This window comes from Tachysurus vachellii, chromosome 18 (genome assembly GCF_030014155.1).
Source record: "Tachysurus vachellii isolate PV-2020 chromosome 18, HZAU_Pvac_v1, whole genome shotgun sequence".
NCBI lineage: Eukaryota > Metazoa > Chordata > Actinopteri > Siluriformes > Bagridae > Tachysurus > Tachysurus vachellii.
In genome coordinates, this window is record NC_083477.1 from 512,330 (window position 1) to 529,065 (window position 16,736).

The 16,736-nt window shown below is 36.3% G+C and overlaps 1 protein-coding gene across 1 annotated transcript; it reads right to left on the reverse strand.

Moving 5' to 3' along the window:
• Positions 1–57: 57 nt before the first annotated feature.
• Positions 58–3,854, reverse strand: LOC132861481 (sialidase-3-like). The gene is made up of 3 exons (XM_060893029.1): positions 3,408–3,854; positions 1,724–1,957; positions 58–1,626 (listed from the first exon to the last, which is right to left on the reverse strand). Exons 2-3 carry the CDS (start codon positions 1,934–1,936, stop codon positions 739–741), a joined length of 1,101 nt encoding a protein of 366 aa, XP_060749012.1. The 5' UTR covers positions 1,937–1,957; positions 3,408–3,854; the 3' UTR covers positions 58–738.
• Between the last annotated feature and the right edge of the window lie 12,882 nt (positions 3,855–16,736).

Genomic DNA, 16,736 nt, shown 5'->3' on the forward strand with positions numbered 1-16,736 from the left:
ACGCTCTGTAATAAGGACTAACATGCATTTAAAAAAGAGTCAAACAGGAAGTCATCATCACTTTCATCACTTTATTTATAAAGCACATTTAAAACAGCCACAGGTCTGACCAAAGTGCTGTACAATAAAAAAGTGTTAATAAAAAAATACTCAGAAAAAATAAAAAGATATTAAGACAGGAGATAATAATAAAAAGCAAAATAGAATTAAACAAAAGTAAGAAGTAATTAAAGTAAGAAGAAAATGAAAAGGAAAACTATAGAAATGCCGAGGAAAAGAGATACGTTTTTAAAAGGGACTTAAAGATGGACAGAGAGGGTGATAATCTTAATTCTATTGGCAAATCATTCCAAAGCTGTGGCCCAATTACTGAGAAAGCTCGATCGTGAAGTACGTAATGAAGAGTGAGAGATGGAAATGAACACGGATACAGTGGTTATAGATGTTTTCACAGCCCTGTAATAACTGCAGGATTTTCAGTAGTCAGAAGGTTAAACCTCTGCTTTAATCTCTGTCTGTCTTTAAGTCGATCTGTTCTCATCTCTGACACAAAAAGCAAGTCATTTTTTTTACTCATGGTCATAAATCTTGGTAAATAAACTGTAACTGAAGGTGTGTGTGTTTCTGAACCCCGTGTCTGTCACTGAGAAGTTCAGCATCAGTCGCCTCGCCTCTGTCCTGAGTTCTGTTCTGTTTCAGGTGTAAAGTCGGTTATTTTTACTACGCAGGTAAATACATCTACAGATTTGGCATATCGCTGAGCTTAAACTCCACAAAAACGATTTCTTTGGAGTTATCCGTCGTACGCTCCAGGAGGCAAGCAAAGTTCTCCTGGTCACACTGAACCACATCAGAGTATCCACTGGTGCCGTGATTGATGATGTATGGTTCAGCCCATCCTGCGGGATTTTTAGGAGTCTTATTCAAATAAATCCCAAGATTCTTTCTCTCCTTTTTGTCAGTTGTGTGTGAAAACATGAGCCATGTTTCTTTTCCATGCTTGAAGCTCACTACACTCCCCTGGCAGCCACTAGGGGGCTCCACCAATTTCGCATTACATCTGATTTTTTGAAAACTCTTTCCTCCGTCCTCACTAAAAGCCTCCACTCTATGACCCTTAGTGCTTCTTGCACTGCAGTATAACACGTTCTTGCCCTCGCTATTCACCTCTGCCATCTCACACTCAATGGACTCGTCACTTAATTTATTTCCAACGCTCCAGTTAGAGCCATGATCGTCACTATAGAATGCAAAAGAATAGGGTTTAGTACAAGACGTATATTTATAATAAGCGTAAGCAGGAACGATGAGTCTGCCACCATCCTTCATCTGAAGGCCGTGTCCAGGTCCTACACCGAACGTGGCCCAATTATGGATCTCATCACCAATCACGCTTTCTGTCAAATCTGTCAATTCTGACCAAGTCTCACCACTGTCACTGCTAGTAATGTAACATAACCTAGCAGCGTTATTACCTGACTTTATCTGCTCTTGCTCAGTGATACTACCACGCACACAGATAAAGAACAGAAAGAGACGTTTGTTTTTTTCGTCATAGACAGGACACGGGTTCATGGTGCGATGATCCAGCATCTTTGCTTCTTTGAGCTCCTCAACACCTGACCACTGAAAAGAAAATGAGCAAATCAATGGCCATGATATTAAAACTTGGATTAGAGCATTTTTAAATGAAAGCTAGCCGTGTCTGCTTCAGCATTATCACCTGAACACTTCCATTCTGCCGCTTTCCCCTGTTGAGGACCAGCACTTTCGCATGCTCATCCTTGATTGAGGTTCGCTTCTCAGCAAAAGCCAGAAAGGTTTGGTCAATGTAGATTAGAGCTGGGATTCGGTAGAAATCCGAATCCTTATTTGTGAACACAGTTGTTGGGGACAATCCTGGTGTCTCTCTGTGTCTCCCTGTGCTGTTTTCCATTTCTCCAAACTGTGACTTTATCTGAAAACACATGAGATCAGAGTCAGATGAAGTGACTTTTCTGCTCCTGATGCAGCTTGTTTTTTATTCACAAGAACATCTTATTCTAATAGATTATTAAATGAATGACACTGTAGATCCTGTATCTGTATCTGTATCTGATTAAAGTGTTAAATCCCATCAGTTCAGCAGGAACAGCCCTAGAGGTTAGAGGGGATCGTGGTATTTCACTCATCTCTCAGTGTGACTACGGGGTGAAATCAGCAGGCGTGTGGAGGAGCACAGGACCGAGCTGCTGTATGAAAGGAGACTAAAAATATTTTACATGCAGGACAGAAGAAATGTTGACTTTCATTCATCCTAATTGTAGAAAAACATGTTAGATAATGGAATGAATATAAGTAAGTGTGTGTGTGTGTGTGTGTTTGTGTGTAACGCTAACAACATCTTAATTATCTCACTTCCTAATATCTACTGAATATATTTTGCATGCTGGAATCCTGAGCTGATTTCATGTTGCCTTTTGTCTGTGACCTCATCTCATGATTAGGGGCATTACTGGGGTTCGAAGGGGTGTGGGGGTAATTATTATTACCTCACCAACTGTTCCAATGAATGAACGACTGTCCAATGTCCGTGTAGTAACAACAGTGCCACCTGCTGAACGGTAAAGGTACTGTTCTGTTTAACAGCTCGACACGTAGGTTTTAACGTGTAAACGTGTAAAATAAGCTCTAACGGACAGACGGTACTGGTACTGATATGTCTTGCACTTTATTTGTGGTGTAAAATGGTTTGTCTTCATAAGACCTGGGGCTTTAGACAGTACATGAGGGGATTAAACCCCACTCTCATAATAATTCTTTGTTCAGTTTGAATAAAGGATGTGTTGAGAACAGACACTGCACACCTAACACCAGCTCCTGTTCACACCTTTATTGCACATTTTTAATGGCTTTTGTTGCACATAAATCATGACACAGACCATCTTCCCAGTCTGTCTCACTGCAACACTGCTCGAACCCTGACTCTGTGGTTCTGCTGCTGCTCTGTGGTTCTTCTGCTGCTCTGTGGTTCTTCTGCTGCTCTGTGGTTCTTCTCCAAACTAAAGCTAAACCTCAACTGGACTTGTACACAGCTCACTGTACAAATATTCACTAAAACTGCACACCTTTTGCTCCTTACTCAGAAACAGATGCCATATTCATCTCAGCGGTTGTAGTACATTCATACACTATAGTTTTCTATATTTGTCAATATATATTTTCCTTCTACAGCTAATTCCAGTTATTGTACAGTTTATTCCACGTCGTGTCTGTTTGTATTTTATTTTCATAATAAGTATCAAACAGCATTTGACTGCATGTGATAAAGAGGACGAATGTGGAAGTGAGAAATCAAACCTGAATTTAAATCTAAAACACCAAACTGTGTTAAAGCTGCGTGAGAACATGATACAGATGCTACTCACCTGCTCAGGTTGCTTCTGCACCACAGACGTTTGGTCCGTCTCTATTGTGGAGGTTCCTCAGAGCTGGAGAGAGAATGAAGTCAGCTACAATCTGCACTCAAGCAGAGATCTATCTATTAAAGGATGAAGTGCTGCAGAGAGAGTTGAAGAAAAGTCTCCTCTAAAGATGCAACACGGTTCAAGATGAATATATACTCAGAAATGGGTGTTGTCAATTTACATATTATTGAATATTCATAAGGAACCAAGAAAAGTGCTCAAATAATTGGATAATGTAATCTCAAATTTTTGCTATTCATGAGTTCCCAGAAATACCAGGGTATGACTTTCCTGTGTTGAAAGGGTGGAGTGTGTGGAGCAGAGGGCAGGGGGAGGTCCAGTGTCTCCAGTCTCTCATCTGAAACCAGCAAAATGTTGAATCTTGTTTCAGAAATCTATTTCACACAAAAAGAAATAAGGTGAAATTAGATAAGGGTGAAGGTGCAGCTAATTAATTATAAGTAATTATTGTCTACAGACCCTCAGAGCCATCATCTACATACTACATCACATTTAATTATCTTTCTTTCTTAATATTCCTATTGTAAGAAATGACAGATAAATGTACCCAGATTCCACTCCAAGATACACGTCGAAACGAGCTCATTTCCAAAAAGGTTTAAGTATCATAAGGTAAAACGTTTAGATCTCTAAATGAATAAAACTTGATTAAATCGTAAGTATGGGAGCAGCAGCGACAGGGTCTGTGACCGCGATTACCATTTAAAGTGACCATTTGGGTGATAACTGTAATACCAAGTCAAGGTCTATCTGACCACGATAAACACTTAAAGACACTCACTGTTTGGGAGACACTCAGTTCTCATGCACAATAAACATTTAAAGTCATCCGGCTAGATAACATTGTGTATCCCAGCCATTTGGAAGACACTCAGTTCTCACGTACAATACACATTTAAAGGGAAACACCATTTAAACTACAGAAAGGAAAACAGTATAAAATGCTTGAGCAGGACTTGTCCTGTGTTCTTACTGACGCTGATGAACCCAAAGTACTTCATGTATTTTGTCACTGCCACGTTGGGATAAACTACTTGTTCTTCATTAAGATCTACGGTTCAGATCTAAGATTAAGATTAACAGTTAACTAGCTAGCCTGTAGTCACAGAAACTGTGTATACTATTTAAGAAAGGTTTAGAGTTTGTAAAAATGCTGATTGTTAAGTACGTCTCTAAACACGGTTCTCAGGGAATGTTTGATGGAATAGAGAACGTTGTTGATAAACCGTATGAGTACGAGGGCTATTTCTAAGTTTGAAAATGACTCTAAAATGCCCAAGAACACAAAAGGAAAAATTGCCAATGCACTGCAAGCAGTTCTTGCATCGTACAAAGTCACTAGAAAGACTTTAAATGCATAAAGGCTGAAAATGACGACTATTGAAATACTCTAGAAAGAAGAAATGGTTATTATGCAGAATGAGATTAGAACACTCCTTAGAACAAACAACAGCATGCTTAGTTCATACATGGAAACATTGTTTAAAGATTTAGAGGAAGCAAAGTTTAGTTGTCAATTCCTGATAAAAAAAAACAAAAAAAAACTGCACAACTAGCAGCAGTAAGTTTGTATATAGCATGTTGTGTAATCAAATTCCTGAAATGTTAGAAAGTAATGAGAACTCGGAAAGAGATTCTCAGTAAGTCAGCAGTCAATATTCTGACTCTACAGTTAGATTTCCTATGGCACCAATTCACTCAACTACAACTGTGTGCTCTGTAGAGTTTAAAGCAATAACACGAGGTAGTGTGGTTTTGTCCGACGTACTGAGACATTGTTTTAAACTAATGTTTTAAGTCCAAAAGTGCTGTGGCTAAGAAGACTGTTTTAAAATATAACAAAAAAACCTGATGTACTGAGGTTTTGTCCAACTTACTGTGAATGTGTTACATTTTAAACTGTTTGTTTGTTAGTGTTTGTGAGGTGTGAGTGTTTTTGTTTGAGTGTTGAGTGTTTTTGTTTGTGAGGCGTGAGTGTTTTTGTTTTTGAGGTGTGAGTGTTTTTCTTTGTGTGTTGTGAGTGTTTTTGGTTGAGTGTTTTTGTTTGTGAGTTGTGAGTGTTTTTGTTTGTGAGGTTTGAGTGTTTTGGTTTGTGAGGTGTGAGTATTTTTGTTTGAGTGTTGTGAGTGTTTTTGTTTGTGAGGTGTGAGTGTTTTTGTTTGAGTGTTGTGAGTCTTTTTGTTTGTGAGTTGTGAGTGTTTTTGTTTGCGAGTAGTGAGTGTTTTTGTTTGAGTGTTGAGTGTTTTTGTTTGTGAGGTGCGAGTGTTTTCGTTTGCGAGTTGTGAGTGTTTTTGTTTGCGAGGTGTGTGTTTTTGTTTTTGAGTTGTAAGTGTTTTTGTTTGTGAGGTGTGAGTATTTTCGTTTGAGTGTTGAGTGTTTTTGTTTGTGCTTGGTTGTGAGTGTTGTGTATGTTTGTGAGTGGTTGTGAGTGTTTATATTTGAGTGTTGTGAGTGTTTTTGTTTGAGTGGTTGTGAGTGTTATTTGTGTTATTGTTTGTGTATATTTGTGAGTGCTTAAACTCTTAACACGGTTAGCACAACATCCGTCTTTGTAGGCTATACAATTAACACATTTCTTGTTGCTTTGATACAAAATGCATACAGTTAACACCAATTTAAAATGCTTGAACTTCTTTTACACACAAACTCAACCAAGACCAAAACAATGTCATTTTACAGTCAAATTTACAAATGCTTTCACACTGTATGTCAGAACAGATAACATCATGTTCTAAACATAACTTATATAGACTAAAGTCAAAGTCAACAGCTGTTCATATTGTGAATTGAAACACAAATATATTCCCTGTATTTTATTCCATTGCTAATGAGAAACAGCTTATTGCAGTTATGCAAATATATAAACCACTGCTGATTCCCATCTAGGACCCACACTCAGGTGTTGAGGTTTGTTCAATCGCATGATCATATGTTCTAAAAGAGGACTCTTTGGGCTGATCTTGTGTGGAAAAGGAACAATCTAGAGCAACACAAAGAGGGAAAGAAAGAAAGAAAGAAAGAGGGAAAAAAAAATGTCTGCACGAGGGAGAGGAAGACGAGTACCAGGACAAGGGAGAGGAGTTAGAATGTGTGGTGGCGCTCAAAGAAGGACCAGAGCTACTGTAGGGTAACTGATCAAATAAGAGCTACTCTCATTGACCATGTCATAAACCACGGGCTATCATACAGAGAGGCTGGTGAACGAGTACAGCCAAATCTCAGCCGGGACACAGTGGCATCCATTGTCAGTATTTTCAGAGAAACCAACAGGTAGGATTTTGCTTCTCCTACAGCAAAGTGTAAATAATTTGACCATTTACTGTACTAGAGTGACTGTATGCCTCCGGTCTCTAATATGTAACTGTATTTTGTCCCTCTAAGGATTCAACGTCTACCTCAGAATGTGGCCAAATGCAGAAGCCCGGGCAGATTAGAAGATTACTTTGTTTTTTTTACAGTACTATAATTCTGGTGCTTTTTCTGTTTGTATATCTTGCAGTAATGTCCTTTTGCAAATAAAGTCTTTACTGCAGCAATTCTGTGTCTGTATTTTACATAAACTGTACATTTTATAAAGCTACTCTGAGATGGTCATTCGTTTTTTGTATTGAATTTCTGCAGCAAAAGAAACAAAATGCATGCATTTACTAAACCCAACAAAACAAAAATGTAGAGAGGCTTCAAAAGAAACTACAGTGCAAAACACGACCTATGATCAATACAATATACTGTCTATTGTATAAGGGAAGAACTGACACATAAAATAATGTAGTTTCTGTCATTTCAGCTGATGATAGTGTTTTTTTTGTCATTGTGTTATGATTGACTAAATGTTCCTGTTGGAAGAGAACGTTTATTTGTTTATTTATATGGATCCCATTAGCTGAAAGTCTGCGCAATCAGCTAGTCTTCCTGGGGTCCAAACACTACAACAACAACATTTCAATCATCACAATTGATATATATACACCTATACACATTACATATATATACACATACATACACATACGCATACTCATACATACATAAAATCTGGTTTTGATTCATAACAGGACTAGACATAAATACAATATGATTTATAATTACATTAATCAAGACATATAAAAACCTACATAAACACATATCACTGTAGACTACTTTTAAATAACAGCTTATTATGAAGCTGACGAACTTCAATGGGAATGTTATTCCAGATGACAATAGCTCTATACAGGACAGTTTTCTTCATAAAATTAGTTTTTGGGTGGGGAGTCATTATATGACCTTTATTTGCCTTTCTGGTGTTATGATCGTGCACAGAATTACAGTACACTATTTGATTAAACAGAGAAATAGGCATTTTCATTGTCAATGTATTATATATCATGGTGCTTAAAGTAACTGTTATTCTTTGGTTTAAAGTGAGCCATGAAGGAGTAGAATACATCTGATCTCTACTTGTTTTAATTGAGCAGCCCAGAACAAGTCTTGCTGCTTTATTTTGCACAATTTGTATTTTTGTCAAGTCCTTTTTAGATGCAGAGGACCACACCTCAGTACAGTATGACAAATGACATAATATAATGACTCTGTAATTATTTTTAAAGTGTCCCGATTTACATAATGGCAACATTTTTTTGTTACTGCAATGCCGCATCCCATTCTGTTAACAATAGTATTTATGTGATCTGTCCAAGAAAGACTACTATCAATAACCAAACCCAACAGTTTAGCCTTCTCTACTTGTTGTATTCTTTGCCTGGCTATATGTAACTTTAATTCCGATCCAAGCATCAATTTTTGTTTTGATCCAATAATCATACTTTTAGTTTTGGATATATTTAATACTAATTTGTTTCCACTAACCCACTCATACACCGAATCTAATTCTCTAGAAAGAACATGATTAATTTTATCACATGAATCTGAAGCATAGTAAACAGTTGAGTCATCTGCAAACATTGTCATTGATGCTTTTTTAACAGTTAAGGGCAAATCATTAATAAAAACAGAAAACAAAAGAGGACCCAAACAACTTCCTTGTGGTAAACCGCATGCTAAAGCTTTATAATTAGATAAAGAACCATTATAAAAAACCCGCTGAGTTCTGTAGGAAAGATAACTTTTCATCAGTGCAATAGCAGAAGGAGTGAAGCCATAGCTCTTCAATTTCTTAATTAAAATATTGTGGTCTATTACATCAAAAGCGGCACTGAAGACCACTCCAACTAATTCAGAATTATCCATACTTCTAAGCCATCCATCAGTCATCTGTGTGAGAGCCGTACATGTAGAATGTGCCTTTCTATATGCATGCTGAAACATAGTCATCAAATTATTTTTCTGGAAATAATTACTAATTTGTGTACGAATAATCCTTTCCATAACTTTACTGAGTGCAGGCAAAATACTTATAGGTCTGCAGTTTTGCCCATTATAAGATAATCGATTGTCTTTTATCAATGGAATAATTTTCCCTTCCTTCCACAGAGTGGGATAAATCCCACTCACTATACACTGATTAAATATATGACACAACGGATCAGCAATATATTCGGCTGTTTTATTCAATACTAGGCTGTCCAAGTTGTCTGTGCCTGGACTACCATATGTTGGAAGAGACTTTAACAGGGCCATCACTTCTGCAGTTTGCACACAATTAAAGTTAAAGTTACACATTTTATTAGCCATGATTTCCTTTTTGATCAGTTCACAGTAATTAAAATCTTGTGTTCCAAAACCTTTTCTTAAATTACTAACTTTATTTATAAAATAATCATTAAAATAGTCTGCAATATCTTTAGATTCTGTTATAAAACCTCCATCAGACTCTACAAAAGAAGGGGATGCATTTCTATTTCTACCCAGAATTTCATTTAAGATATGCCAAAGCTTATTACCATCATGTTTAACACTATCAATTCTGTTTTTGTAATACTCTTTCTTTTTCCTTTTATTCATTTTAGTAACTTGGTTCCTTAATTTACAATATTTTAATCTGTCCTCTAATAATCTTGTTTTCACAGCCACTTGTTTAGCCTCATCTCTTTGCGTCATCATATTTTTCAATGTTGAATCAATCCACCTTGCAGTATGTGTTTTTCTTACCATATTTTTCATCGGTGCATATTTATTAACAATGCTCAAAAGCATACTCATAAAAACATCCAAGGAAGCTCCTGGGTTGTGGCCACTGTACACATGTTTCCAATTGACATTTTTAACTTCTCCCACAATCCTTTCAATGGCAGATACTTTATAAAACCTTTTATAAGTACTAAAAATAGCTTTAGCTTTAGGGACTTTAGCTAAACGTGTTAGTGTTTTGAATAATTATTTGATTTTGAAACGTGTTTGCAGTGTTTTGTTAGACAAAGTGTATTGTGTTGGTTTATTATTGTATTTTGAAAATTATTTTTGGGGTTTAGTTTACAATGTGTGATTTTGAGCATGAAATTAACCGTTTTGCCAATTGTGTGTTTTACTAAACCCAACAAAACAAAAATTTAGAGAGGATCTAAAAGAAACTACAGTGCAAAACACGATCTATGATCAATACAATATACTGTCTATTGTATAAGGGCAGAACTGACACATAAAATAATGCAGTTTCTGTCATTTCAGCTGATGATAGTGTTTTTTTTGTCACACGTCACAAACACTCACACCTCGCAAACAAAAATACTCACACCTCACAAACAAACACTCACAACTCACAAACAAAAACACTCACAACACTCAAACAAAACACTCACACCTCACAAACCAAAACACTCAAACCTCACAAACAAAAACACTCACAACTCACAAACAAAAACACTCAACCAAAAACACTCACAACACACAAAGAAAAACACTCACACCTCAAAAACAAAAACACTCACAACACTCAAACAAAAACACTCACACCTCACAAACACTAACAAACAAACAGTTTAAAATGTAACACATTCACAGTAAGTCGGACAAAACCTCAGTACATCAGGTTTTTTTGTTATATTTTAAAACAGTCTTCTTAGCCACAGCACTTTTGGACTTAAAACATTAGTTTAAAACAATGTCTCAGTACGTCGGACAAAACCACACTACCTCATGTTATTGCTTTAAACTCTACAGAGCACACAGTTGTAGTTGAGTGAATTGGTGCCATAGGAAATCTAACTGTAGAGTCAGAATATTGACTGCTGACTTACTGAGAATCTCTTTCCGAGTTCTCATTACTTTCTAACATTTCAGGAATTTGATTACACAACATGCTATATACAAACTTACTGCTGCTAGTTGTGCAGTTTTTTTTTTGTTTTTATTTTTTTTATCAGGAATTGACAACTAAACTTTGCTTCCTCTAAATCTTTAAACAATGTTTCCATGTATGAACTAAGCATGCTGTTTTTGTTTGTGAGGTGTGAGTGTTTTGGTTTGTGTGGTGTGCGGGTTTTTGTTTCTGTTTTGTGAGTGTTTTTGTTTGTGAGTTGTGAGTGTTTTTGTTTGAGTGTTGTGAGTGTTTTTGTTTGTGAGGTGTGAGTGTTTTTGTTTGAGTGTTGTGAGTGTTTTTGTTTGAGTGTTGTGAGTGTTTTTGTTTGTGAGGTGTGAGTGTTTGTTTGTGAGGTGTGAGTATTTTTGTTTGTGAGGTGTGAGTGTTTTTGTTTGAGTGTTGTGAGTGTTTTTGTTTGGGAGGTGTGAGTGTTTTTGTTTGTGAGGTGTGAGTATTTTTGTTTGTGAGGTGTGAGTGTTTGTTTGCGAGGTGTGAGTGTTTTTGTTTGAGTGTTGTGAGTGTTTTTGTTTGAGTCGTTGTGAGTGTTATTTGTGTTATTGTTTGTGTATGTTTGTGAGTGTTTTTGTTTGTGAGTTGTGAGTGTTTTTGTTTGAGTGTTGTGAGTGTTTTTGTTTGAGTGTTGTGAGTGTTTGTGTTTGTGAATGTTTGTGAGTGGTTGTGCGTGTGAGTGAGTGTTTGAGTGTTTGTGAGTGTTTATGAGTGTGAGTGAGTGTTTGTGAATGTGAGTGAGTGGTTGTGAGTGTTTGTGAGTGTTACTTTAGTTGAACTCGAGGCCAGATGCAGTGTGTCTGTGTCCAAAGCAGGGAGACTTTTGAGTTTAAAAGCCCGACGTTTTGTGGCTGTTTTGTTTGTTTGTGTCTGAAGTACTGGAGCTGTGGATAACAGTTAGTCTATTTGACTAACAGTTAACTAGCTAGCCTGTAGTCACAGAAACTGTGTATACGATTTAAGAAAGGTTTAGAGTTTGTAAAAATGCTGATTGTTAAGTACGTCTCTAAACACGGTTCTCAGGGAATGTTTGATGGAATAGAGAACGTTGTTGATAAACCGTATGAGTACGAGGGCTATTTCTAAGTTTGAAAATGACTCTAAAATGCCCAAGAACACAAAAGGAAAAATTGCCAATGCACTGCAAGCAGTTCTTGCATCGTACAAAGTCACTAGAAAGACTTTAGATGCATTAATCCAAGGGTCGTGGAATTACATCTGTCTGAGCGAGCTTGTTTCGAAGTTTGACTGCACGATATTCACTTCTACGTTGATATCATGAAAGTGCTCCTTTTTTGTGGGGTGATCTTCATGCCCGGTCTATGGGACATACCGAGGAAAGCAGAAGATAAGACGAGTCATTTGTTGCGCTTCCATATGTATCTGCCAACAAAATGTACGGACAGTATTTTCATATTTCGGGCTGTTAGTAATTCCGTGTTAATGGACATAAGGACAAAGAGCTCACCTTGTAATCCTTCATTAAAAAATCTAAGGAAGCGATAATTGATAATGTTGTTGCTTTTACTGGCCGGTATTAATCCAAATCCTGGTCCAGTTGGAAGTGTTTTAACTCCTTTGGATTTTTCAAATAGATCAGGCCTTGGTATTGTACACTTAAATGTTCGTAGCCTGTTGTCAAAATTAGATCAAGTACAAATATGGGCCAAGATGACCAAAGCTGATGTTTTGGTTATTTCTGAGACGTGGCTAAAAAAATCAATCTCAAGCCACGACATTGCATTAGAGGGGTATAATGTGTTTCGGGCTGATCGTAAAAGTAAAGGGGGTGGGGTTGATATATCAAATCAAACTTTCATGTTACTGTTCTTAAATCAGTTTCTATCCCTAAACAGTTTGAGCTTTTGGCTATTGATCTGGAATATGGAAAGGATTGTCATTTATGTATAGTTTGGTTGCTATAGACCACCAGCAGCCATCAGTGACGCTCTCACCTCACTGTCAGCTGTTTTATCTGACCTGCTTTCAAAAGACCTTGTTATATTGGGGGATTTGAATTGGAACTGGTTAACATCAAACTCAGATCAGTTTAAAGCATATTGTGACTCTGTGAATTTTACTCAACTTATTGAGTCACCTACACGACCAAATTATAAGAATCCAAGTAAGGCCACTTTAATAGATTATTATACTAACAAACAAACCCCATAAATACACACATACAGGGGTTTTTCCTGATGATGTCAGTGATCATTGTACTGTTGTCGTTATAAGGGATTGTAAAATTCCCAAAGTAAAACCTAGACTTATTACAAAAAGGAGCTTTTAAACTGTTTGATAAACAAGGTTTTTTTTTTTTTTTTTGCATTTGTTTGCATCTGATTGGGATATATTGTTTTTAATACCTAATGTGTCCACTGCATGGCAGTATTTTCACACTTTATTTTTGAAGATTGTAAACAGGCATGCACCTGTTAGGACATTCAGAGTAAAGGGACGTGATAACCCATGGTTCTCACATGAATTATCTGACCTCCTTCATGAAAGAAATTTGGCTTGGGCCATAGCGAGGAAATCGGATACAGAAAGAGATTGGGTAGCATTTAGAACATTGAGAAACAAATGTACAGCTCTCATGCGTAGATCGAAATCTGAATATTATCTAAATGAAACCACACAAAATCTCAATAACCCTATTAAATTTTGGAAGACCATCAAATCACTTTCTCCCTCCACGTTATATAATGATTTTCCTGATCAAATTTTAGTAAAAGATAGCTTTCTTACTAGTAGGACGGATATGGTAAATGTTTTTAATAAGCATTTCATTTCTTCAGGTTCAATTTTTCATGAAATTCCTCTGAGTGTTATACAAAATCCATCTCCGCTTCTGAGAGAAGACAGCTCTACTTTTAAATTTTCTACTATTTCAAGAAGTGAAGTTTTAAAGGCTTTAAAAAAACCTGGATATTAAGAAGTCTGCAGGACCTGATGAAATTGAGCCATATTTTTTAAAATTAGCTGCTGAGATTATTGCTGGCCCACTATCTTATATTTTTAATTTATCATTGGATCAGAATGTTATTCCTGATGTCTGGAAATCTGCTTTGGTTGTTCCCCTGCTGAAAGGTGGAGATCCAACCATCTTAAATAATTATAGACCGATTTCCAAGTTATCAGTGATAGTCAAAAATTTTGGAATCTATTGTCAGTGAACAGGAAAAGGAATTTTTATCTAGCAATAGTATTTTGTTCAGGTATCAGTCCGGTTTCAGAAAGAATCATAGTACGGTAACTGCCACTATGAAAGCTCTAAATGACATTACTTGTGCCCTAGATAGTGGAAGATCATGTGCTGCAGTGTTTATTGATTTGGCTAAAGCTTTTGACACTGTCACAATCATGGTATTCTCCTATCGCGTCTACACAGTATCGGTCTTTCTGAAACCGCATTAGGTTGGATTAGGAACCACTTAAAGAACAGGTGTCAAAGGGTGCAAATTTAAGGGGTTTCTCTCTGACAAGCTTTGTATTGAATCTGGCATGCCACAGGGGTCCATTTTGGGTCCCCTGTTGTTTACATTATATATAAACAATCTTGGTGATAATTTATTAGATGCAAGCATTCATTTATATGCTGACGATACCATCATTTATTGCTTTGCACCATCCATTAATAGCTGCATCTTAAAGTTGCAGGAAGCATTTGCAATAGTTCAGCATAACCTTATCTCTTTAAAATTAGTTCTGAATGATAAGAAAACAAAATATATGATCTTCTCTTCCGTCGCTTTACACTCTACAGGGTAATTCTATAGAGCTAGTTTCCTCCTATAAATATCTAGGTTTTGTGTTGGAAGAGGACTTATCATTTAAGTTACATGTTAAACATTTGTTGCCTAAGCTAAGGTTACAACTGGGGTTTTACTTTCGAAATAGTGCTTGTTTTTCACAGTCGGCAAAGAGAAAGTTGGTGGAAGCTACCTTCTTACCTGTCTTAGATTATGGAGATGTTTTTTACAGAAACACCACTAAGGCTCTTTTATAATCATTGGACTCTGTTTATCACTCTGCTTTAAGATTTATAACTCGTACCAATCATTATACTCATCACTGTGCACTGTACTGTATGAAATGGTAGGTTGGCCTTCGCTTCACTTAAGAAGATACAAGCATTGGCTTATATTAGTGTACAAGGCCATAGTTGGCCAGCTTCCTTCTTACATAAATAGTCTACTAACTGACAGTAGTCAAGGGCATAATCTGCGTTCAAGTAGATATATTCTTTTGAATGTTCCCTTAATGAAGACAGAGTTTGGAAAAACTGCTTTTACTTATAGTGCATCAACTGCTTGGAATGAGATTCAAAGATCATTGAAATTGAGCGTACTTATCTCAATGAATGAGATTAAGCTGTATCTCAACCGAACATTCCAAACTGTCTGCACTTGTTCTTAATTTTGTTTTAATCTTGTTTTATTGTTGTTGGAAATGTGTGTGTTGTGATTATTGTTCTATGTACTTAATTTGTTTGATGTTGTCTATTGTGTGCTGCTACCTTGGCCAGGGCTCACTTGTAAATGAGATATTTATCTCAATGTGATTTTATCCCTGGTTAAATAAAGGTATAATAAAAAATAAATAAAATTAAAGGCTGAAAATGAGCAACTGCAATCTAGACTAGATGATGGGATTATCTCTAAAAGAGATGACCAGACTAGTGAAATACTCTGGAAAGAAGAAAAGGTTAGGATGCAGAATGAGATTGTACGCCTTAAAACTAACAACAGCATGCTTAGTTCATCTGTGGAAAAATTGTTCAAAGATTTAGAGGAAGCAAAGTTTGCTTATCAATTCCTCATAAAAAAATAGCACAACTGCACAACTAGCAGCAGTAAGACATCTAGTTCAAGTTCAAAGTGTTTCTTGTCATCTGCACAGACAGAAAGCATGTTTCACTGCACAATGAAATTCTTACTTTGCCGTCCACACTAAATGTCATACAGTAAAAGATCAAATAGAATAAAAAATAAGAGCAAAAAATAAAAGCAATAAAGATGAGGTACAGTTCTTAATAGAGGCAATAAAAAGTGAGGTGGTGCAGTTCTGAAAGAACTTGTGAGTGTGATGCCTTGGAAAAATAATCACCCCACACTAACTATGAAGCTTGTGATATCATCCTAGTGCATGTCCACAATAATCTTACACGAGTAATAGTTTTAAACAGGAGAACCACAACTCTCAATCTCTGTTCTATCTTTGTTAATGATAACCACATGTTAACACTTTGTCCGATTAATGATACTTTACTTTGTATAATACCAGAGACAGATCGGTTCATAGGAAAATATTACTTTCCATATGAAAATTTCACCCTACAGACAATGTCATTGATTCCAGAGGAACATCTAGGCTTTGAGGCAGATGTCCCAGAATTTGATTTTGAGTTACCAAAATATATAATAATATGTTATTATATAATATGATAATGTCATTATGTCATAATGCAAATAAAGGATGACCATATTGTCAAAAGTCTTGTAGGAAAAGATAATATTTTGACTAAACAAATGCATGATGGTGACTTTAAATTATTGCCTATTCTGGCTTCTCAGGTGAGGTTTGGATTAGGGATGAGCGAGTACAGCATTATCTGTATCTGTATCTGTTAACCATATGAATTATCTGTATCTGTATCTGTACTCGGAGTGGGTGGGACCTAACCCGGAAGCAGGCGGGGCGTGTCTTGAAATGGGCGGGGCTTTAACCGGTATGTTATTTTAAGCATGCAATTGATATGGGTTGATCAGAAATTGTTATATTTATCGCTGATTAGAAAAATATTTACAGGACAGCATCAGGATTGAGCTTCAGATCAATGGTTTTGATCACGATAGCAAACGAACTATATTACAGAACAAGTTTTGCAACAATGAAAACAAAACAATGCAGTGCAATTATGAAGTAAAATGTAATGAACAACATAACTTTCTTTTTTAACTTTTCATTGTTTTATGATCAGTGTGATTTTTTTTTTATTTTTTTGGTTCTTTTTTTATTTCCAC